The sequence below is a fragment of the Musca autumnalis genome, unplaced genomic scaffold (genome assembly GCF_047663935.1).
Source record: "Musca autumnalis isolate F117 unplaced genomic scaffold, ASM4766393v1 scaffold_4, whole genome shotgun sequence".
Lineage (NCBI taxonomy): Eukaryota > Metazoa > Arthropoda > Insecta > Diptera > Muscidae > Musca > Musca autumnalis.
The window spans coordinates 142,151,528-142,176,541 of record NW_027411977.1 but is presented as its reverse complement, the minus strand read 5'-3'; the positions used below and the strand labels follow the sequence as shown (position 1 = coordinate 142,176,541).

At 37.9% G+C, this 25,014-nt stretch overlaps 2 protein-coding genes across 12 annotated transcripts in view; one reads left to right on the top strand and one right to left on the bottom strand.

Annotated features, from left to right (window-relative positions):
- LOC141400649 (phospholipid scramblase 1-like) overlaps positions 1–18,131 on the top strand; it is a 78,464-nt gene extending 60,333 nt beyond the window's left edge. For all 11 annotated transcript variants that reach the window (XM_073979965.1, XM_073979967.1, XM_073979969.1 and 8 more), the window contains 3 exons: positions 9,513–10,003; positions 10,082–10,240; positions 16,940–18,131. In XM_073979965.1, coding sequence (XP_073836066.1) covers positions 9,513–10,003; positions 10,082–10,240; positions 16,940–17,002 — 713 coding nt within the window. In that variant the 3' untranslated portion in view covers positions 17,003–18,131. The remainder of the gene's footprint in view (positions 1–9,512; positions 10,004–10,081; positions 10,241–16,939) is intronic.
- Positions 18,132–23,082: 4,951 nt separating this feature from the next.
- Positions 23,083–24,579, bottom strand: LOC141400654 (uncharacterized). The gene is made up of 2 exons (XM_073980005.1): positions 24,392–24,579; positions 23,083–24,332 (listed from the first exon to the last, which is right to left on the bottom strand). Exons 1-2 carry the CDS (start codon positions 24,430–24,432, stop codon positions 23,210–23,212), a joined length of 1,164 nt encoding a protein of 387 aa, XP_073836106.1. The 5' UTR covers positions 24,433–24,579; the 3' UTR covers positions 23,083–23,209.
- Between the last annotated feature and the right edge of the window lie 435 nt (positions 24,580–25,014).

The window sequence follows — 25,014 nt, the reverse complement described above, 5'->3', positions numbered from 1 at the left end:
GCTGTTATTGTGCGTTTTCCGAAATTCATGCTGATGTTGGGCAACTGGAAAAGTGCTTCTTTGCTACTGATGATAAGAGGGAGATCGGCCTGTACAATTCACCTCTGCTACCTTCCTTGCCTAGCTTCAGTAGCAGGGCCATCATGTTAACTTTCCAGGATACTTGTTAAATACTCAACCCCGGGTTCATTCAGTTACTTAAGCATTACCATTGATATTCCGTGCGGGCCCAACGCTTTGGAAGATTTCGCGTTTCGCAAAATGATGACATTTTCTCGGCAGGGAGGGCTGTTATACGGCGTTGTACACTCCTCTTCGCCGTATCACTCTCGGTGTGCTCCACAAAACTGACGGTTAAAATAACGCGCCTCTTTGGGTCAGTTACTGTCACACCGTTGAAAGTAACAGCCATTCTATCATCATTCTCCCCCGGTTTCTAAAGATATAACAGTTGCCCACAATTTACTTAATCCAGTACCAATGTTGCTTCAGCTGGTCTAGCCTACGTTTACGGAGACGATGATCAGAAGATGGCCTGAGCCAAGGACACATCATTTATCAGTCGGGGACACATCATTTATCAGTCGTGGTGCCACAATGGTGATGTCTGGCGAGCTGTGGCAATTTTCTTGTATCCTCGCAGTAGCGTCTTCGTTCACCGTGTAAAATGTGGAGCTACCAATTTGTTCGGGGAGCGTACCCCTCTGGTCTTTACCTAGGACGGAATGCCAAAGCTCATGATGAGCATTGAAGTTCCCTAGAGTTTTTTTAAGTCGGGTGGTCTGTTTACGGAGACGATGATCAGAAGATTACCTGAGCCAAGGACACAACATTTATCAGTCGGGGACACATCATTTATCAGCCGGGGTGCCACAATGGTGATGTCTGGCGAGCTGTGGCAATTTTGTTTTGACCTCGCAGGAGCGTCTTCGTTCGCCGTGTAAAATGTGGAGCTACCAATTTGTTCGGGCAGCGTACCCCTCTGGTCTTTTCCTAGAACGGGATGCCAAAGCTTATTATGAGCATTGAAGTTCCCTAGTAACATACGGTTATTGCCCTCCAAAAGCGAACAAATAACGCAAAGTACAGCTATTCATCGGTGGTATGTACACATTAGGCAACTCTAACTCGCTAGTCGCACATTTTACTGTTACTCTCATACATTTAATACATGGGCCACTAGAGTCAGGCTCAAGCGAGATAGGTCTGTACTGGTGTACAAAGAAGACAAGTCCCATTCGATTCTTGTATGATCCTTTCACAAAGTGTTCTAACCATCGCAACGTTGCAATCAACAAGTGACGGTGAGCTTCGTTTCGCTGCGACCATGATCTTCCTCCGACTCATAATGTTTACGATTTTGCTGTCTTTGTTGCGAAGACCGTTGCGATTGAATTTCCAAACATGTGGTGTTAGATGTTGTCTTTCCTGTTGTCGGTGAGACTGGGGTGTGTCTCGAATTCTGACGACGAAGTTGGAAACACACTGGGAGATGTTCTGGCGCAGCAAGCAACACATACCTATCTTCCTGGGCAACTGGACTTAGTCGTACCCTCAGAAGTGCACCCATGCCCTACATTCATTACATCTCACCCATGTTAACATGTGGTGGATGTGACTCTGGCAAACGGAACAGACCTATGGCCCGGAGTTCTTAACTATCCCAGCAAGAATCAAACAAAAAAACTTGGATCAAGTATTCCAGGATATATTGCCGATCCCATGGTGAAAAAATATACGATCACAAACATATTATTGACGAAGATACGGCCCCTGGTCAAAGATTATTCCGGATCAATCCGGTGCATAGAAGCGGCCTCCATGGGATTATGTAAATAAATTGTTTTTCTGTCGTAATTTCTTGTAAACTGTTCTTTTCTTTAAAGAGTGTAGAAAGATTCGCAAATCATGTGCACATTCTATGTATAGCTTTTGGCAGATATTAAATCAATATAAATCGTATAGGTTTTCTCTTTATATAGCTTTGATTTCCTTTCGTATAGGCTAAGTAGATGTGTGATGCAAATGTTCGAATATTTTGCAATACCCATATACATATTTAAATTAGCATTTTTGATAATCAATCCATCCAGCCACAAAAATACTGATATGTACCAACAACATCTATAAATAGAACTGTAAACAAAATGTTTTATCTGTCGGGATAACAAAGCGTGAATATGGTTTATAATTGGCATTTAACTGAAAATTTGTCATATATCTACATACAGTGCTGCTCAAAACATTTGCAACTCAGATGCCTATATCACATTTAGACTATTTTTAAGGACATTTTATGTTTTGAAATATATTTATTTTTGCAATTTGATTCTTTATTGACCCTACTTTCAAGATTTTAAAATGATTATTCAGTTCTAAACACTTATGTTACAGAAATGTGTGAAATGTCGGAGGATCAAGTGTTTTAGCTTGCTCAAAACATATGCAACTCCGTGGTTCGAATATTTATTAACTAATTTTTGTTGAGTTTTTTGTATTGATTGGCATAAGAAGGTTTTTAATCAGAAGAAGGGGGCAAAAAGCTTTAATGAGGAATACATTTTGTGCCGCCTATGTTTAATTTTTATAGACAAGTGTGCCGAAAACAAGACATTTCTAATTTTTTAATAAAAACAAAAGTTATGGTCCGAAATTTGTATGAAAGATATGAAAAATGTTTATTTCTGAAAATTGTGGGTCCAACGCAGTCCCGAAATAAATATAAGAACATGACAATATTTAAAATTGAGTTGTATACCGGGTAAAAAGTACTAAAATTGCGATAAGATGGGAAGGAGGTGAATGTACAACTAGATCTACTGCGGGGGATAATCAAATAATGATGCGAATTATTAATCAGATCCCTCAGAGGTCATCAACAGACGTTAAATAAATGCTTTACATCGATAATTCTATACAAAACCCTCTGATACATATCATAGATACTAGTGTACCAATATGGGCAAATTTTAGGAAAACAGTAATTTCCAGGAAAAGTTAAATTTTTCATATAAATTTTGCAAAAAAGGTTGGAATTGATTTTGGAGTTATAAAATCGAGTATTTTTCGTCGACATAAATCAATATTTGAGTTATATGACTTGAAAAAATGTACTTGATTACCAAGTCGAATGATAATCGAATTTGTCCCCTTATACAAAAAAGTTGACCCAAAACGAAGATGGTGTTTTATATTGACCTGTGGTGGGATTCTGTAACTCATTTTTGCTCTTACCGACAAAAATCGGTAAAATTAAATCGCAATATTATGACTAAAACCATAAAGGAATGTTGGCATCACTGTTTGTGTCGGTAGAGGCTAGCGACTACTTTTTATTCATCGTTAACTTACCGAAAAAAATCGTTAATTATCAAAATTATAAGCATATTAATTTTACCGACAATTATCGATAACAGCAAAAATGAGTTACAGAATCCCACTACTGGAGGCATTTTTATAGACAGAGGTGGTACTAGAGGCATGAGGTCGAGATATTTATTGGATTTAAAAACTAACCAGACATATAATATGTCGAAATCGCACCACGTACACACCACAGATGTCGTATAAGAGGGGTTTTTGGCATAATACCGCCACTAAACGTATGTATAACCACGTAAAACTAGCAATTTTCTGCAAATATTTTTTGGGTTCTTATCGAAACCGATCAGCTTAAGTGATCTGAATTCATAAAAAAGGTTCCGGTACCCTAAAATGGACTCTACACTATTAAATATCTAATAAAACTTTTGTATTTAATAATTATCCTTAGAGACAGGATTCAACAGGATATATTAATTTATTTAGTTACCTGGAGAGCTTTATGATGTGTCCAGATAATAAATAAAAGGTTAAGCTCACAATATATTATCAAAACACAAATCATGTCTTCAGATTTTGAAACAAATTTTCTAAGTTGCAAATGTTTTGAGCAGGACCAAAAGTGACTCCGAGCTTTGTTTCGTGTATTTTTGTAAAATAAGTGCAATTATTGCCAATTCTTTTTTAAATCTTTAAAAAGGGGTCAATAAACAATCAACCTACATATTTGCATTTCAAATCCATAAATATTTGCATTTCAAATCCATAAATTACCTCAGAACTATGTAAAAAGTGAAGTAGTCATTCCAGTTGCAAATGTTTTGAGCAGCACTGTACATATACAAATACATATTATTAACATCATGTGACCCGTATTATAAGATACAATATGACAAAGAAAATGATCAATTATTTTACAGATACGTACATCTTTACTTATTCGTTAGATTTTTATACCCTACACCACACTGTGGTAAGGGGTATTGTCTTTGCGCATTTGTATGTAACATACAAAAGGCAACGAGATAGACCCATAGTTCCTTCTAGATATATATATATATATATATATATATATATATATATATATATATATATATATTCAGTTTCACGTTTTTGCTGCACCAAACACCCTATATACGTATGTCCGATTTCGATGAAATTTGGAATGTGTGACTGAATTCGGTATAGAAATAAATGTGTCAAATTTTATCGAAATCGATTTAGATTTAGCTTTATAGCTCTCCTAAATATTTTCGGCCGTTTTCACGTATTTGCTGCACCAAATACGCTATATATGCGCAATTTTGATGAAATTTGGAATGTGTTACTGAATTCGGCCTAGATATAAATGTGCCAAATTACATTGAAATCGGTTCAGTTTTGAATATAGGTCCCATATATATTTTCGGCCGATTTCACGTATTACTGCACGAAACACCCTATATCTGTCCCATTTCGATGAAATATGGAATGTGTGATGGAATTTGGTCTAGTGATAAGTGTACTATATTTTATGGAAATCAGTTCAGATTTATATATTTTACATATGCACAGTGGTGTAGGGTATCATATAGTCGGCCCGCCCGACTTTGATCCTTTCCTTACTGGTTCTATTTTTCTTTAGAATTGGAAAATTGTCTTGTATTGCCAACAACGTTATCATCGTTACCTGACGGCCAGTTTTCTTTCTTATGATAAGATTATAAAAAAATGTACTCTCATGTTATTTTCATTCAACTCTAAACAAAGATGATTATTGGAAATTAACTTGAAGTAAATATTTTCATACACACATCTGTGAATATTTATTTAAGATATACATAATAGCACAAAAGTAAGCAACAAAGAATATTAGAAACAAACAGAAAAAACAATATCGACGCTGTCCGTGTGATAAGATTAACAATAATTTAACAATTCACTCTTGACACACGCACACATACATACATATGTTTGTACGTATGTTTCATATCAAAAACGATCTCAAAATGTTATAAATTCATTTGTTGACTTTTTAGTTAATCTCAGTGTTAAGTAAATACGTCATTATTATGGCGGTTCTTTATTTCTTGAAAATAAATCACACGTTTTTTTTTTTGTTTTCTTAAGATAGACCATTGTCTTATTTGATGTGATAATTTTTATTTCTCAAGAGGGGGGTTTCTTCCCACTGAGAACATGAAATGTCATATCAGCCAGTTTATTTGGATAAAATATGGGCATGATATTCAAAATGTCTAGAAATCCACCTGCTTGTATAGATACAGGAGACAGTTTTAAAAGGGAACGAGAGAAATTGCCGTATGTAAATCGGGAATAACAGACATACTTTTTTAATTACACTGTGTAACAGAAAACTGTGTGGATTGTGAAAGAGTCATGAGGCAACCAAACAAGAGCCGACTATTGATAGTTTGTCAGCTCTACTAACTAAGGGAACAAGCTCGATTTATTTCAAAGAATGAGTGAACACCGATGCCAATTGTACCGAGGTAAAAATCGCTACAGACCTAGTTATGATCTCTAGCGATTTTTACCTCGGAACCCTGCTTAAACAGTGGTTTTTCCAACCTCCTTAAACCTTGGCGACTCTATGATTACTACAGCATCCAAGCAGATATTACATCGACAGCATCCTATTGATCCGATGCACCATCAACATCTTAGTATCCTCATGTAAATGGTTAATCGAAGACATAAGGAGAATCCCTGTTGCAGGTCTCAGGGCTGCATTATGTATCGCTTACGTTGCCAAAACAACACTGGCGCCGCATAGCTTACCACAGACCAATCTATCGCATTGTATGTGGTTAACAAAGTTTCTTTATCTGCTCCCCAAGTTTTGCTAGCTAGGGACTTGAGGATCTTGTTGCAACTTCTTATCTTATCGCATTTAAAGGTGCCATGCGCAGACGACTTCTATTTGACCCCCAGGACTTTGGGGTAGTTACTGGTCAGAAGTATTAACCATCGACCTGCACATTCAGTGGGAGCTTCATTTCCACATTTCATGGGGTCAACAGTGTTGTTGTTGACATAGTGGCGGATGTTTTCATTTTCCTCACATGGAAGAATTCAACAAGATCAATGAGATGGGAGTTTAGCCTGACACAAATGTTATTAACGTTGGGAGCTGACGCCATTAGCGCACGTGGTGCCGTCGGGAGGGCGTGGAATTGCAGAAAAGTAGAGGTTAAACAGTTCCGGAGATATCACCCCTGCTAGCTGAACTCCCTGTTTCACTCTATGGGGTTTGCAATTCTTGTTACGTAACCTACATAAAGTTGTTGACCCAACGTGACAAACAAGGCCGTACATAGGGTTGTATTCTCGACATCCTCGAACAGCTTAGCATGACTGACCGTATCAAAAGTTTTGATCAGTTTTAATGCTACCATCACTGTCCTGTGGCACGGCCTGTTCTGGTTGAGATCTCGGCTAATATAGGTGGAAATGGCTTGCTCGACTGTTGCGGTACTATGCTACTTCCGAAACCCGCTTTGATGATCCGCAACTGGATAACACGTTATGATGCTGGAGAGGACCGACGCTCCAAGTATCTTTGCTACTGGTGACAAAAGTGAGATCCACCTTATAATTCACCTTTGCTGACATGCTTCTCAGGCTTCAGTATTGGCACCACCCTCTCCATTTTACTGTATTCGGAAACTATTAGGGCGGTTAACGATAAGCTGATGACTTTGCTAGATATTCGACTCCTAGTTTATCCAACTATTGAAATTTCGTCAGGTCTATTCGCTTAGGATGATTTTGCGAATAACACCTTCAACATCGCCCGTCGTGAATTATGGTTCCTCCTCGGCTGGAAGAGTTCCCAAACGACGTAAAACACTTTTCTTCGCCCATCGCTATCGGAGTGCTCAATAAATTGACGTTTAAACTAAACCGCACACCCCTTGGGTTCTGTCACAGCGAAGCAGTTAAACATGATAGATGTCCGATCACCCGATCACAGGGTTCGATAATACCTTAACCGTCGTCCACAATTTACTACCACCGGTTCCAATTTTCCGCTTGTGTTCACCGACTAATCTATTGCCTTTCAATGTCAGTTCTCTGACTGGGGTCGCTAGGGTTCATACGGCGCAACTCATCATGCTCATTCGCTAATCCCATCGCCTCTGCTAGGAAATTAGGTCATATTTCACTGTTTGACCATCTGGAATATATCGAACGGCTACCAGAACATCAGAGGAATTGGACAGTTATCCAAAGCGATGGTTGGTAAATTCTATGATTCCTTGCCAATTTGGCTTTTACGTGATTACAGCGTTCAGAGGTCTATTGATGGAGATGATGATAGGGAGATCGTCCGACTCAAGGGAAATGACGGGTTGCCAAGTCAGGTTATTCGCCAGACCAAGAAAATCCACAATCTCATTAATCTTCCCACGAAGACCATCGCAGTTAAACTGCAGGAATGTTATATTGTCAAGAACTGGAACAGCAATGCTCGGTGACTGCGGCTGATACTGCTGTTAGGAGATTGCGGTGAGTTAAATAATCCGATGACGACGATGAAGACTTACTGGGGATCAAGTTGGCGCATCAAGAAGCCACATAATCCTTATATTCCCCCGGGAATGGTCAAACCTGAACAATTCCTAAAGTGTACGACATCCGCTTTATCTCACCGACACCGACCTATGGTGGATGAGACGGCGACAAACTGTGGAAGTCGATGGTTTTTGTTACTTTTTATCCCGTCGTGGACCAGAGAATGCGAACCAGGCCTTCCCAGACATACCGCTTCCAAAATGAAAATACCGACGAACATGTATGTAGTTGTTTGGGTGACGGCCGAGGTGATGTTTCCTCGGGTCAACCCACATTCGTAATCGTATTTGCCCACCGTCTTCGCTGTGATGTAAGGACACAGTGACATGACATGAAGTTGCCGGCTTGGTGTTTTAGTTTTTCATTCAAAGTGGTCCACCCTAAGATATACAATTTGCATCTTATAGCTCATTTAGACTAGCCATAAATCCTCGACTGGATTTAATAAATCCAGTACAAATCTCATTGCATTTAGATATACATTTTGGAGGATTTAAATGGCAGTCAGCTGATTTTTGTTCATAGCACAATTACCAAGGTAGATGCATCAGCACATCTGAACGAATGTGAAACGTCAAAAGAATTTTTTGTAAATTGAATTCGTCTCAAAAAACATACGTCAAATTACAAATGTATTGTTTAATACTGAAAATGTTAGCACATTATGCTACTAATGCTAACTAAAGAGCAAATAAATTATTATTTTATCGCAGTTTGCCCATCTAAAATAAATAAACGAATTATTTTTATCGTTAGGCATCATAAATATTAGTCTTGGTTGATTAAAATCAACTTTGTACATCAAAAAAATTTAATTTTTCCGCCTTGTTTAAAAATTTTTACATTTTAAATTATTTTTAGTGTAGCAATTCACCGATGCATCTACCTTGTTTCTTGTGCCAGCTTGCAACTTTTTGTATTTTCTAGCAACATGTTGCTAAAAACAGAGTTGTATACGAGGATTTATGCCAGATTTAAAACAAATCCACTCAATAGGAGGATTTATTTTTGTATGGGAAATCTGGTAGATTTTGGCTGGATTTAGCAAATAAAACCTGATAATGCGCTAAATCCGGCTAATGTTGTCATATCTAAATGACACATTATACACATTTACTTCAGGGTAGCAAGTAATTTAAGTGATTTAAATTGCATTTGCTTTCAAAATGCGGAACCGTTGGCTTTTGACAGATGATTGCAAAACCGCGAGGTTCTGACGTAAACAGATTTCAAAATATTAGTATAAAAGTATAAGATATGTGGGTACTGAATTAAATGTTCAGGACTGTACAAAAGACAACATCACTTTGACACTTGGCGTATATATGTACATACATATGTATGTGTGTATCAACATCACTTTGAACCACTGACCCGCTTCTTATTAAATGGTGCGGCGACATTGAAATGTTGTCGTTGGCCTTTTGTTGCTCAATTAAGCCTAATTGAATTGAATCTCTTTATCGCTGCATTCCACAGTTAGAAAAATATGTGAAGAGTGTGTGTGTGTCTTTGTCATTTTCAAGTCTCACAACGGACCACAAATTAAATTCATTAATACAAATTTGATTCCCCTTTCTCGGTTTCTCATGTTCTCTTTATCTTCTTTACAGGCGAATGGATGAGTATACCAGTCGGCATACCGAATTGTCCTCGCGGTTTGGAGTATCTTACGAGTATAGATCAGCTTTTGGTTAAACAAAAAGTTGAACTTCTGGAGGCATTTACCGGTTTTGAGACTAATAACAAATTCTCCATTAAAAACGCTCTAGGCCAAAAAGTTTACTATGCTGTCGAGGATACAGATTGCTGTACACGCAACATGTGCGGTCCGGCTCGTCCATTTGATATGAAAATTTTCGATAATTTCCGTAATGAGGTTATGCATTTGAATCGTCCATTGGCGTGTTCATCCTGTTGTTTTCCATGTTGTTTACAATCAATGGAGGTTTCTGCTCCACCTGGTAGTGTTATTGGTACCGTTGAACAGGAATGGACTATCTGTTCACCAGCTTTTCGTATTAAGAATCATTTGGGTGATACTGTGCTACGTATTGAGGGTCCATTCTGTACATTTTCTATGTGCGGTGATGTTGAGTTTCAGGTGAGTTGAAAAAAATAAGAAATCTCGCCAAAAATAAAATGTAGAGAGAATTCCCTAATATTTATAATTTTTTTTTAGATTGTCACCCTTACTGGAGAAAATATTGGTAAAATTTCAAAGCAGTGGTCTGGCTTTGCCCGTGAAATATTCACAGATGCAGATTTCTTTGGCATTACTTTCCCCTTGGACTTGGATGTTCGCATGAAGGCCACACTGTTGGGTGCTTTGTTCCTTATTGTAAGTATTTACCTAAATTTATATAAACTTTAATTTCCAATTAAATTTACGTACAAATTAAACATTTCTTATGTAAATGTCACCCAGAGCTTATTCGATTTCTATACCTTGCCTTACCTAAAATAAAACGATGAACCGACTTATGCTAATTTTCCATGAATAGCGTTTCGGTGTAATACTGTTATTAGCAGAAACCATGGGCAACAGAGGTCCGCAAAATGCATATAAAAGGCACACTCTATTGCCTTTTCCCAAAAGCGAATAGTGCAGTGCCTTGTAGGGATAGGTAAGTCGACTTTCGGTTAATCGATTAATCGACTTTTTGCAGTCAAAAATCTAAAAATCGTAGTCGACTTTTGTCTGGAGGGAAAATCGCATAATCGATTATCTTGTGATCGATTTTCGAGTTTGCCCATAGATTGTGGACTTGGCGGTTTTACACTTTTGGCGGTTTTACAGTTTCAAAAGAAAACTCGAAAATCGACGAATAATCGATTATAATCGATTTTCTGCGGTTATGAAAAAGTCGAAAGTCGAGTTTTAAAACAACTGAAATAATCGCAAGACCGAAAAATCGCATTTTTAGTTTTAGACCAAAATCGAAAAGTCGAAAAATCGATTATTGCTTTCCATTACCTATCCCTAGTGCCTTGCATATAAAAAATATGAATGTGCAAAAAGCAGATTCACCCCAAAAAATGATTCACTGCTTTAGTGCATGCTTGCTTGCTTTTACATTTGTATTCACACGATTCGCAAATGCAGTATGCACAATACTGCATACCATCTTCTGTTTGAATAAATGAATATATTTGCCAAATTTCGCTTTTTCGTTGAGTTTCTTTAATTATTGTTTTATAATTGTTTTTATTGTCTCAACATTAATTTTTTTATGTTTATTAACATGTAAATTTGACCAGAAATATCTACTGTTTTTTGTAATGCAACGTGCTTTTTCGAAGGCAGCGTGCAAAAAAAAGGCAACGAGCTCTTGTAGTGTGTTGTGTGTGTGCAATTGGCACACACTCATGAAAGTAAAGGCAAAGCAAGCAATAGCATTAAACAGAGATGGCAATAGCAAGCAATGAAAAAAGCACGAAATCGCGAATATGCATTAAAAGCGAGTGGCATTTTGCGGACCTCTGGTGGGCAATTAGTCTCATTTTTCAACTATTGACACAGAAAAAATTCGAATTATTATTAACGTAATGATTTCTTAACAGATAATTTATAGTTTAGTGCAGCGAAATAGTATAAACCAAACCACACATATTCTCTCTTTATATTTATCTGCCGTGGTTTAACAAGGAAAATTCTCGCTTGCCACTATCAATACGCGAAATATCTTGAGCATCTCTGGTTTAGTAGGTTTACGGTAGAACGCGCAAATATTTCTCACCGGCTATTTTGGTCAAAGTAATGGAGTCAAACAATTACTCCACTCAAATTGGTTTTTTTTATAAGCTGCGAAACATATCATCAGTGAATTCGACTCACTGCAAATCTTTTCAAAGCATAATTTTTAGAAATCATTTTTTTATATCAATTTTATTTGCATTTTGTTGTATTTCAATTGTCAAGCGTTATTTTGTTGGAAGAAAAGTACAACCACCAAGAAAACGAATACAACGAGGTGTCACCAAAGCAGCCGAAAGGGTTATGGTTTAATTTCGAATATCACACTGAAATAGATATAACTTGAAAAATATCTCTTTGTGACATATCCAACATTTTCAATTGCAACAAAAAGGTTCGATTCAAATCTTTGCTATGTTTAAATTTTTCTATTTATTTCCATGTTCTCTCCCTGTCCCTGAGTAGATGAAAATGTTTGAATTTAAACTCCTACATTAAAATTTGATTGATAATGGTTTTAAATTTTATATTTACTGTACTTATGTAAGTTGTTATAAACAGCAGAATTTAGAATATCCCTATAAATTTCCTGTATTTGAATTTTAATGAATCGTTACCTCAAACTGCATTGCCAGTCACAAAATAAAGAAATACATGTACACAGACAACATAGCATACTTTAGGGCGCTATAATATTTTAGATCCGTCTGCACTGAAAAAGCACTATGTATTAGAGCTGACAAACTACCGATATTCCCAACATTAGATATTTTCCACATTTCATTTAAAAAATCGATAGTTATCGTTAATTTGTCATAACCATTAATATGGAAATAAAAATGGCGAAAATATCTATGCTTTGTCCCGGTCCACACTAAAGCAATTTCAGTGAAATAATTTCATGAAATTAGGCGTTTTTAGATCGCGTTCCATATTAAAGTAATTTTATGAAATCGCTGTAGTTAAGAACTCGATCTAAGAACGCCTAATTTCATGAAATTATTTCATTGAAATCACACTAGTGTGGACCGGGACTTAAGTTGACATTTGTACACAGAAATATAAAGTAAAAAAAACAATTACTTTTATTTAATAAAAGGACACAAAAATACTTGCTCTGTTCCAGAACCTGCAAGAAGTTACTATTTTTTACTACGATAGCATTTTTTTCTTTATGTTATCGGAAAAAATAGTAAAAATTAGTAGATTCTTGCAGTTCTGGAAGAGACCACGGAATTACTTTCTCACATCCACAAAATCGAAAAGAGGAGCAATTATAATTACTCATTTCAATAGATTTTAAGGGGAGTACACACTAACAGTCAAAACTGACAGTCAACGTACTTTTAGGACAATTTTCCGGCAAATAATAACTTTTATTTAGCTAAAAACGTTTGAAATACAATATTTACGGTATTATTTAGAGAATACAAAAGAAATTTTTCAGTTAGGCTTTGATATTCACGAAATAGACCTCGATGACTGTCAGTTTTGCTTGTCAATGTGTACTATACTTTATGTTACGGGTTTTTAATCCGATAATATCGATAGACAAAACTATCTATCGATATTGAATTTTAAAAAATAAGCGATATTATCGATAGTGCCATCGATTTTTTTGCTCTACTATGTATCCCCAGTGCGCGAACACATACGTATTTTGTTGTACTGTAATTAATGTGACATATTTTGCATATTTATCGGCCCATATGATTATCCAACGTTTCAAGATGGTCCGTGTTTTTCTCTACCAATGAACGGAAACAAACAAAACGATTCCCGTACCAATCACACAAAGCCACAAACTTTTCAGCTTCTCTGAATCGTTTCATTCTCACAACCAAAACAAAAACACAAACTTTTCAATGTAAAAAGATGGAAACCGTACGATTGCGGAAATGTAACTTCGGTTATGCTTTGCCGAGTTGTTTCATTCACCACCGAAACAATAAGTATTTTTGGGAAACGTTTGCCGTGCGTATTGTCAATGACACACTCAGACACACACACATGTGATTGCTTAACAACCCTATAAGATAGCATCAGCATACCACAGTGAATTTTATCAACCACCAATCAGCATACCACAGTGAATTTTATCAACCACCAAACGTTTTTGATTTATTCACATGTGTTTAGTACTATTCCGTTTTCTATCTGCTCTTGTGGAGTTGAGTACTTTTCGCTTTTCGTTTTGTTTGCACTCACGAATATAAACAAAACAAAACTAAACAGCGAGCTCGGCCAACGAGGGTTATGTTTCGTTTTGTATTGTTTCTATGGAAAATACGAAACGATTGGAAATGTTATTTAAAGTATTTTTACGTACTCTGTTCTCTACGTCCTTACTGTTCCTATTGATAGATCAAGCTCCACCAACATGTTTTATGACACGGCATTCGATATCGAATGTTTTTTTTTAGAAAATGAATGTGAGGTACGTGTATATTTGCTTGACGATCGAAATAACATGATATCGAATGAAAAATTAGCCGCTATTCCCCGCAACTAATATAAGTGATATTTCTATTACTTAGACCGTCATCAGACCATCTGCTTTTTCACATGCATGACATCAGCTGTTCTGTATATTAGTATACCCAAAGTGACAACATACATATGTACATGCGAAAAAGCAGATGGTCTGATGGCCGCTTTATTTCTATTTCTGTTACTGGGAAGAAGAGTTGTTGTTGTTGTAACAGTGTTTTATTTACTATACGTTTTATTTATTATATGCTCTGGGTCAATCTCCAGTTCCAGGAAAGTGGCTGCTTCGATGGGATGTAACCACAGACCCACTGGTGTTAGTTTAATAGGTTTGTCGTGGCAGTTGAAAAGGTGCTGTGTGGTGTGCGGGCCTGTGCCGCATGTAGGGCAGGTGTTTTGCACGGTGTCATCAATCCTTGCCCTATAGAAATTTGGACGGCTGCACCATCCCGAGCGTAGTTGAGCTAAAACTACTCTGGTTTGAAGTGGCAACTGACGCTCCTCAGCAGCTATAAACGGGGGATGTACTCCGATGACAGCATTCAAACGGTAGTTGCTTATGACATCCGCGTCCGTATGAATGCTATTCAAACCCGCTTGATATGCTTGTTGATCTAGAGGTTCTCTCTTGTAACGCTGGACGTCTTCTTCTAGATCATGAAGATTCTTCATGATCTACCTGAATCAGCGGAGCCTATCAACCATATGGTGATTGGCATGGTCTCGAGGTAACACCCGAGCAAGTACTGCAACGAAAGTATGCCATTGTGTTGCTTTACAACAATCTGCACCCCAAGATCAACAATCTGCACCCCGCCCCAAGTACTGCCGGCTAGGGACTTCAGGACCTTGTTCCTACATCTCAGTTTGTCGCTGTGGCATGCGTAGACGAAGTGAGCATGCTATGAATGTGACGCATAGAATTTTGAGGTACTTTGTGGTCTGAATTCTGCTACCATCGATCATGACATTCAACTCTGTTCTGACTTCTGTCCTCCATGTTGTGAACAGAATGGTCGTAGATTTAGTGGCAGGTATTTCCATAGGACTTCAGCTTTGGCAAATGACTTCAGGGAAGCTACCTGACATGATCTCAATGTCATCTGTGGGGCGGAATATAGGATAGATAGAGGTTAAACAGTTCCCGAGATATCTCCCTACATTGAGGACACAGGTGAGGTAGAGGTTAAACAGTTCCGCAGATATAACCCCACCATGGGTAACTCCTTGGTTCAATCTACGGGGCTTGGACTTCTTGTTCCTGCATTCCACGTACGACTTGCGATATCGGCATGTGTTGGCTGCCGCTGCCGACACTCTGATATTTTTAATTTTGCAGATAATTAGGTATCTAAGAATCCGTCGTGGAGAGATTGTGCCCGAGATTAATGGACATTGGGTTATATCGAATTTTTTTCACTCTTTGATTCAAAAACCTTTAAGGCCGCCATCAGACCATCTGCTTTTTCACATGTATGTGATCAGCTGTTCTGTATATTAGTATACCCAAAGTGACTACATACATGTGAAAAAGCAGATGGTCTGATGGCGGCCTAAGCAAAGTAACAAAGTCGGGCGGGCCGGGCCGACTTTATGATACCCTAGACCACTGTGAATATGTTAATCTGAACCGATTTCGATATAATATGACGCACTTATTACTAGACCAAATTCCGTAACACATTGCAAATTTCGGCAAAATTGGACAAATATATAGGGGGTTTTGTACATCAAATACCTCACATCGGCCTAACATATATATGGGAGCTATATCCAAATCTGAACCGATTTCGATATAATTTGGCACATTTATTTCTAGACCAAATGTATGCACACATTCCAAATTTCATCGAAATCGGACATAAATAGTGTGTATAGTGAAGCTAATACGTAAAATGGGCCGAACATTTATATGGGAGCTATATCTAAATCTGGACCGCTTTCGATATAATTTGGCACATTAATTTCTAGAACGAATTCAGTCTTACATTCCAAATTTCTTTGAAATCGGACATATACAGCGTGTTTGGTGCAGTAAATACGTGAAATCGGGCGAATATATATATGGGAGCTATATCTAAATCTGGACCGCTTTAGATATAATTTGGCACATTTATTTCTAGACCAAATGTATGCACACATTCCAAATTTCATCGAAATCGAACATAAATGGCGTGTTTGGTGCAGTAAGTAAGTGAAATCGGGCGAAAATAAATAAATGCGACCCTGTGCATTGCGAACGACGTACGGACATGCATAAATCGACTCAGAAAGTTATTCCATCTACATACCTATATTCCTAAAACGAACTAGGCCCTATCTCGTTTTCTTATGTATGTTACATACAAATGCACAAATCCAATACTTTCATACAACGGCACATTATATTTAACACGTACTACAGATTTTCAATATTTTTAGAAAGCAAAGTTAAAAGGTGAAATTTTTGTATGTTCGTTCCATTAAATACCCTATTAAATAAATTAATTATTTAAAATTTCAATACGTTTAGTAGTATTCCTTTTACAGTTATGTAAACAAACATTTTTTAATCTTATTTAAAATTCAAATTTATTTAAATTTTTTAAACGTTTTTGTAGTTTTCCCCCTTATAGTATTTTCAAGTAAATAAAAAAAAGTACACTTAAATGATAATTGTTAAATGTTATCAAAAATCGTTGTTAAATTTTAGCAATTACGAGTATATTACGGTTTGCTATTTATTACTCAATTTTATTTTTTATTGAGTCTAGTTGAATGTTGTTTTGCTAGATTCCTTAAATTTTTTATTTAGTTTAAAATACATTTTTGTAATCAAATATTAAAAATAATTTATATATTTTTTCTTTACAGGATGCCATGTTCTTTGAAAAATCAGGTAACAGGGAAAGTGATGGAGTTGGAATGTTGTCTTAAGATGTAAACATAACTGTGCATTTCATAACCAAAATGTGTGGCATCGCCTAAAGTGTTTTTTATATTAAATTTATACAATTCAAAATATGAACATTAACGTCATCGAATATATGTATATATAAGTACTTTTTTCACCTACTCTTATATGTATATGTTAATGTTTTTTATTCTTAATCTTTATTAATTGTTAAAAATAATCGTTTTATATAACTAGACAGCATAACTTACGATGCATTGTTCAAAACAACTTGGCTTACGTACATATTTAAACTATGTATTTTATACTTCCACTTTGTTAAAAAAAAAATATTTATATATTTCTTTATTTAGTTATAATGAACTCTCTTCTGTATTGATTTTATTTCTTAACAAACATCATTTTGCATTGTTTATAACTATTTATGTATTTTTATTTTTATTTGAAAAAAAAAACTACAAATATTACTTGTTAGCAGAGAAAAATACAAATGTTTACTCAGGAATTTAATAATATTACCATCAACAAATTATCGTATTGATGAAGAAATACTCACGTTATAAACGGGAGACTCAAAGCAAAACCTCAAAATTTGTCGATTTTTGAGGGGGAATTGCAAAAATATACCCAAAACTACCCATTTATAGTATTTTACCAAAATAAATACTGTATAAATTTATAGTTATTGGCACTTTATTGGAACATACTGAGTTAGAGCATTTCTTTGTTTACACGATAATTTGACTTCGATATTACTTTTTTTTAATTTATGTAGCTATTAAAGCAAAAAGTACACAAAATGCATCCAAATATAATATATATTGTTATAATTGTTGATGCAGTTTATAAGTTATGTCATGATATATATCGTCGAGAAGGGAGACATTACGTACGATATTGTTAAATGTTTTCCTCTATTTAAATTTCTAGTGCATGTTTGTGGATTTAGTTTAATAACAATTCCATCGAATTTATATTTAAATGTCTAAAGAATTGAAATGCAAAATGAAAATAAAATAATTCTTTGGGCTACCTACTTAATCGAGATCCATCTGCATTTGTATTAATTAATGTTTCACTTTAAATTATTATATTTACTTCAAATACATAAATCAAAAGATAAACTTATTAAATGTCTTCTTTAACACAAAATTCAGCACTAAAATGTCTATTGTTATTATACCCTCCACCATATGGAGGGTATAATTAAATTTGTCATTCCGTTTGTAACACATCGAAATATTCGTCGGAGACCCTATAAAGTATATATATTATTGATCAGCATAAAATTCTATGTCGATTTGACCATGTCCGTCTGTCCGTCAGTCCGTCCGTCTGTCTGTCTGTTGAAATCAAGATACAGCTCGCAATTTTAAAGATAGAGAGTCAAAATTTGGTACAGAAGTTGCTATTACTTGCAGGATGGTTGGTATTGAAAATGGGATATATCGGTCCACGTTTTGATATAGCCCCCATAGAACGGTACCTCCCGATTTTCGGTATTTTTAAGGTTTTAGCTTCATTATCACACCGAAATGGCTGAAATTTGGTACGTAGTCTTCTTTAGGGGTACAAAACTTTCTCCCAGAATTTTGTCGGTGTCGGTCCATACCATCATATAGCCCCCATAGAACGGTACCTCCCGTTTTTCGGTATTTTGAAGGTTTTCGCTTCATTATCACACCGAAATGGCTGAAATTTGGTACGTAGTCTTCTTTAGGGGTATAAAACTTTCCCCTAGAATTTTGTCGGTATCGGTCCACACCTTCATATAGCCCCCATAGAACGGTACCTCCCGATTTTCGGTATTTTGAAGGTTTTAGCTTCATTATCCTACCAAAATGGCTGAAATTTGGTACGTAGTCTTCTTTAGGGGTACAAAACTTTCTCCCAGAATTTGGTCGGTGTCGGTCCATACCTTCATATAGCCCCCATAGAACGGTACCTCCCGTTTTTCGGTATTTTGAAGGTTTTCGCTTCATTATCACACCGAAATGGCTGAAATTTGGTATTTAGACTTCGTTGGGGGTACTCAAACTTCCCCTTTAAATTTGTCGGTATAGGTTCAGGCCTTTATATAGCCCCCATGGAAAGGTACCTCCCAATTTTTCGTGTTTTGAAGGTTGTGTCTTCAATATTCCACCAAAATGGCTGAAATGGCTGGTATTTAGTCTTCAATGTGATATAAAACTGTTCGCCAGAAATATGTCTGTACAGGTCCACTCTTTCATATTGCCCCATTTCTGACTAAAATTCGTCGGTATAGGTCCACGTTTCGATATAGCCCCCATAGAACGGTACCTCCCGATTTTCGTAATACTGAAGACTGCGACGTCAATATCCAACCGAAATGGCTGAAATTCGTTATTTCGTCTTCCAAGAGTAATAAAATATTCCAGAAGAGTATTATCAGTATAGGTCCACGTCTTCCTATATCCCCATAGAAGCGTACTTCTTGATTTTCGGTATTTTTTAAGTTTAAGCCACATTCTCTTACCGAAATATAGGAAATTTGGTATTTAGTCTTCTTTGAGCCTAAAAACTTTCCGTAAGAAATTTGTCGGTATAGATTGACGTTTTGAAATAGCCCCCATAGAATGGTGCCTCACATTGTTTTACCGAAATTGCTGAAATTTAGTATTAAGTCTTCTTCATACACGAAAGGAAACCAATTATTCCATTTTACTTCAATACAACTTGTGGTGGAGGGTATAACAAGTTCGGCCCGGCCGAACTTAACGCCGTTCTTACTTGTTTTGACTTATTTTTGTGCAACAAAATTTTATTCTACATTAAATCCGTTGTGGGAAAAAACTTACATAGGGATAACTTTCAAAGCTGGCTATTAATTTTAAGAAGAAGACAGCAATAAACCTGCTGAAAAATAATAAGGAAGCTGTAATTGGAAAGGAAATAAGAGGCTGACTTCCGAAACGTCATTTGCTTTACAAATGTCTTATGTATTGCATTTCATAACACGGTTATATGTCAATACTGCAAAGCTATGCATTTCAAAACGGCACAGTTGCGCATTTTTGACGCACCAAAAAATCAAACATGTATCATTTTTATTTCTGATGCATGTAATATATATACATGTGGCAGAATATTCCTACTTGAATTTTTGAAAAGCATGAAAATTCGATGTCAGTAGCAAAATTAAACACATATGGCTTTTGTCCAATCTTTTACAATTTAATATCTACAATACGATTTTGAAATTTTCTTTTGAATTTAACGATGTCGTAATCATTTGTGTTTGTCAGTCAATCAATGTTATGATTACATGGTGTTATAATATATGTACATATATGTACTATATGTACTGTGTTTCCTTTTAAATATTTTTATCTTTTCAGGTTCATATACATATGATATGATATAAAAGACTTGATTATTAAATATAGACAACAATAAATAAATATTTATATTTTTCAAGTTTTTATACCATCAGCATTTATGCTAACGAGGTTATATACACTTTCATACGGGCAAAATGTGCCTCATCGAAATAATCGTTTTAGACCCCAAGTACGTTTGGACGAAATGTGTTTCAGACAATTTGGAGTCGATTTAGCCATGTCTGTCCGTCTGTCTGGCTGGTGCGCACGATAACTCTCGAACGGATTAACGGATTAACGGATTCGGTCCAAAATTTGGCTTTCGTAATATATTATCCAAACTTAGTTTAAGTTCGAAGATGGGTTATATCGGTCCACTCCTTCCGGTACCTCCCCCACAAAAGTTCGAAAATGTTCGGAAAATTTGTGCGCACTATAGGTTAGGTTAGGTTAGGTTAGAGGATGTGCAGCCACTAAATGTGACTGCGCCACTCGGAGACCTTATGGTCCATTGTGATCATCCTTTAGAAAAGGTGGAGAGTGATAAAAAATAGATAAGAGAGATAGAATTGAATTAATAGGATGGATAGATAAATAGGAATAAGAAGTATTAAAAGAGCTAGGAAACAGATAAGAAGACGAGGTAGGCAGAATAATCGAAAAGACAAAAGACGTTACGCGTTTAGGTTGCGCTGTCCCAGCCACTTTAGATTCTTAACGATGTTGCAGATTACAGTAGGTTCCACAGTTGAGTAGAAGGTTAGAGACGGCGGAAAACGAACACCCACTAGTCTGTGCCGTCTACGAGCCAGAGCTGGACAACGACACAGGAGGTGTTCGATCGACTCCGACTCCTCCTCATCCTCACAGAGTCTGCAGTAGTCATTAACATCCCTATCCCATTTAATGGTAAAGGCCCTGACATAGCAGTGTCCAGTGATGACTCCCGTCGTTACCTTCACTTCCGCTTTGCTCAGGTTCAACAACGAATTCGTTCTTTTGGCTGACAGAGACGGCCATATGGATCTTGCCACAATGCACCTAGGTTCATTGCGCCACAATTCACTGGCTCTTTCGTCAGAGAACGCTTCGACTTTTTGGAAAAAGTGACAGATGGGTGGTTTGATAGAGTCAGTGATAGCTAGATCAGCGGACTGTGATCCTCGTCTAGCTAATTCATCTGCTTTTTCATTACCCTGGTAGTCACGATGTCCAGGTACCCAACATAGCCGAAAGCCGTTAGTTAGCGCATCCAGAGCTGCTCTACACTTGAGGACGACGTCGGATTTGATGTTACAGGATTTGATGGCTTTAAGAGCCGCTTGACTATCCACATAGATAGTCACCGGTTCAAAGATTTCTGCATCCAGATCTTTAATCAATTCCGCCGCCTTCCAAATCGCGAAGATTTCAGCCTGGAACACACTACAGTTGCTGTCTAGCCTGTATGTGCGTTCAAGTGATAGACTTTCACAGTAGACACCGGCACCGGTACCTTCCTCCATCTTGGAGCCGTCTGTATATATAGCCAGACCGCCCAGAGGGGGGTTACTGCGGTTCCAGTCGTCTCTACTAGGTATAATGACTTCTATATCGTCAAATCTTAAGACTGGTGATATATAGTCACTTATTTTGCCACAATGGTTCACAAAAATACCTGATTCATTCAGGATACACCCATGCCCATAGGTACGACCACGCCAAAGACCCTGTTCATGAAGCCGCAGGGCACTCCTGGTTGCCTGACACTTAATGCTGATACTCAATGGTCTTAAGTTCAGCATTGCGTTCAGTGCAGCCTGTGGCGTGCTCCTGGTAGCTCCAGTAATAAGAGTTGTGGCGGCCCTTTGTACCTTATCGAGCTTAGTGGATGTTGACTTTTGAAACAATGAGTGCCACCAAACGAGAGAACCATAGGATAGGATGGGTCTAACCACTGTATTATACAGCCAGTGTATAATCGAAGGAGTTAGTCCCCAGCTTTTCCCAATGGAGTTCTTACATGAATAAAGTGCAATCATTCCCTTCTTCGCCCGCTCCTCAGCATTCCTATCCCATCGCAATTGACAGTCAAGGATTGTGCCAAGGTACTTTGCTTCGGGGGAGAGTTGGAGCTGCACCCCATCCAGTGTTGGTGGAACAAAGGCGCCGAGCTTACGCTTCCTTGTGAACATTACCAGTTCCGTCTTCGTTGGGTTAACCCCAAGGCCATTAGCCTTGGCCCAGCGTGATAGAGTTGATAGTGCTCCTTGCATAAGCTCCGAAATGGTTGACGGAAATTTACCGGAAATCAGCAGTACCACGTCATCGGCATAAGCAACAACTTTGATACCTTGATTGTCCAGCTCCATCAAAATATTGTTTATAACAAGGAGCCACAGTAATGGCGAGAGCACACCTCCTTGAGGGGTGCCTCTAGTCACTGTTTTCCTTATTTTTATCTCCCCAATGCTAGAATTTATAATCCTGCTTTGAAGCATATTATTAATCCAGCACGTTAGGGGTTCAGGTGCATTAACTTTCTTCAGTGAGAGATTAATGGACTCAAGTTTTACATTGTTAAAAGCTCCTTCTATGTCTAGAAAGGCAGCCAAGGTAAAGTTTGAGTCTTCCATGTTTTTCTCAATGAAGCCGACCACCTCATGCAAGGCAGACTCAACAGATTTACCTTTAACATAGGCGTGCTGTGAGTTGCTTATAGAGACGGTGTCTACCTGACTCCTTATCTCCAGGTCGATCAGTCTTTCGAGTGTCTTAAGGAGAAAGGATGATAAACTTATGGGTCTGTAGTCTTTAGGTGCAGAGTGACTAGGTTTTCCCGCTTTGGGAATGTAAGTTACCTTTACCTCCTTCCACAGCCCCGGTATAAAAGAGAAAGTCAAGCACGCCCTAAAAATCTCCTCCAGGATTTGGTATAAGGTCCGGCCCAGGAGACTTATAAGGCTTAAAAGTGCTGACCGCCCACTTAATTCTACTTCTGTTGACCACCCTGTCAATGAGTACCAAATCCAAAGGCTCCTGAACTCGGAAGTCGTCACGCTCGTTGTTGACAGTATCCTCATCCTTGCAGCCTGGGAAGTGGGTCTCCGCAAGGAGATCAAGAGTCTCAGTGGCGGAGTCTGTCCACGCACCATCTTGTTTCTTGATACTTCCAATGGATTTGGGGTCCTTGGAGAGTAGTCGTCGAAACCTAGCTGCGTCGTTAACTCCTTCTACCGACTCACAGAAGTTAACCAAAGATGTTTTCTTTGCCCGCTTGATTTCACTCTTATATTTATTGAAACTCACTTTATAGGAGTCCCAATCAATATCGAGTTTAGTCTCATGCGCCCTGTTATACAGTCGTCTAGTGTTTTTCCTAAGTTCGCCAAGCTCCTTGCTCCACCACACCGGTTGAGATTTCCTCCCAGGATATGTTAGTGGACAGGACTCCTTATGGCAACGAAGAAGAACATCAGTGAGATTTTTAACGGTTCCATTGAGGTCATCAACTGTTTCCGTACTAATATTAGGAGTTAGTTGCGAGTTCGTTAGTTCCGTATATTTGTCCCAGTTTGTCCTTCGTGGGTTCCTATAAGGAATTTGGCGACCTCTGTCCAGAGAGACATCAAAGAATATCTGCATATGGTCCGAAAAGGAACATTCTTTAGATACCCTCCAATTCCTCAGGACAGAGTCATCTAAATTAGAAAGGGTTAGGTCAATGACCTCTTCCCTGTTCCTAATTTTAAACGTTGGATCACTACCCCTATTACATATCCGTAAATTATAAGATAAAATAAAATCGAATATGGACTCACCCCTCTTGTTGGTGTCCTTGCTGCCCCACTGGAAATGGTGAGCGTTTGCGTCGCAACCCAGGATTACGTTACAGGTACCCATCATCTCGTCAAGCAGACGTCGGACACACTGGTTGGGTGGGTCTGGGGCCTCAAAAGGCATATATATAGATGACAGCAGCGTGGCCTTGCTTCCTCCATGCTCCATCCTGACCGTGCATATGTCACCGTTACTGTAATTAGATAAAAAGATTAGATTTAAACTCTTTTTACCTACTATACAAGTCCTTACCTTGTCCCCCTCGGACGCGGCAAAGACGTCGAAGTTGGCATTGTTTAGTCCAGAAACCTTATTTTTATAGATATAAGGCTCCTGGACTAAGACAATGTCTACTTCAGAGTTCGTGAGGGACAAGAGCAGTTCAGCGGCAGCGGCCTTGCAATGGTGCAGATTAATCTGCAGTATGCGCAGCCTTTGCCGCTTCCCTGCCCTTACTGTTTTTCGCGAGGTGGGCTCAATCGAAACCGAACCCATCCTGAACCGAAATTCAGCTTTCCCTCACGTTCTCTTAAGTATAACTCCCCAGGGGGGTCGACCGCCACTCTGGCCACTAAGCCTCCCAACTCGCTACAGGGGACTAGACTAATAACAGTCCAGCCTGTTGTAACAAGGTTGGGATTCTGCAACCTCAGCATTCTCAGCAGGATTTCCTTGCTTACCGTAGGTGGGGGAATCCACGCTGAGAGTACCTTTCTAGACGGGATGTCCGATAGGGAGACCGCCGCCAGATCAGCTCCTTCCCACAGAGCACCAAGACCACTCACTGTCTGAACGAGAAAGTCTCGCGACCTCTCATTCATGCAGTTTATGACCTTGACACCCTTACGCAAGAAGGCGCTGCCAAGCTGACGGTC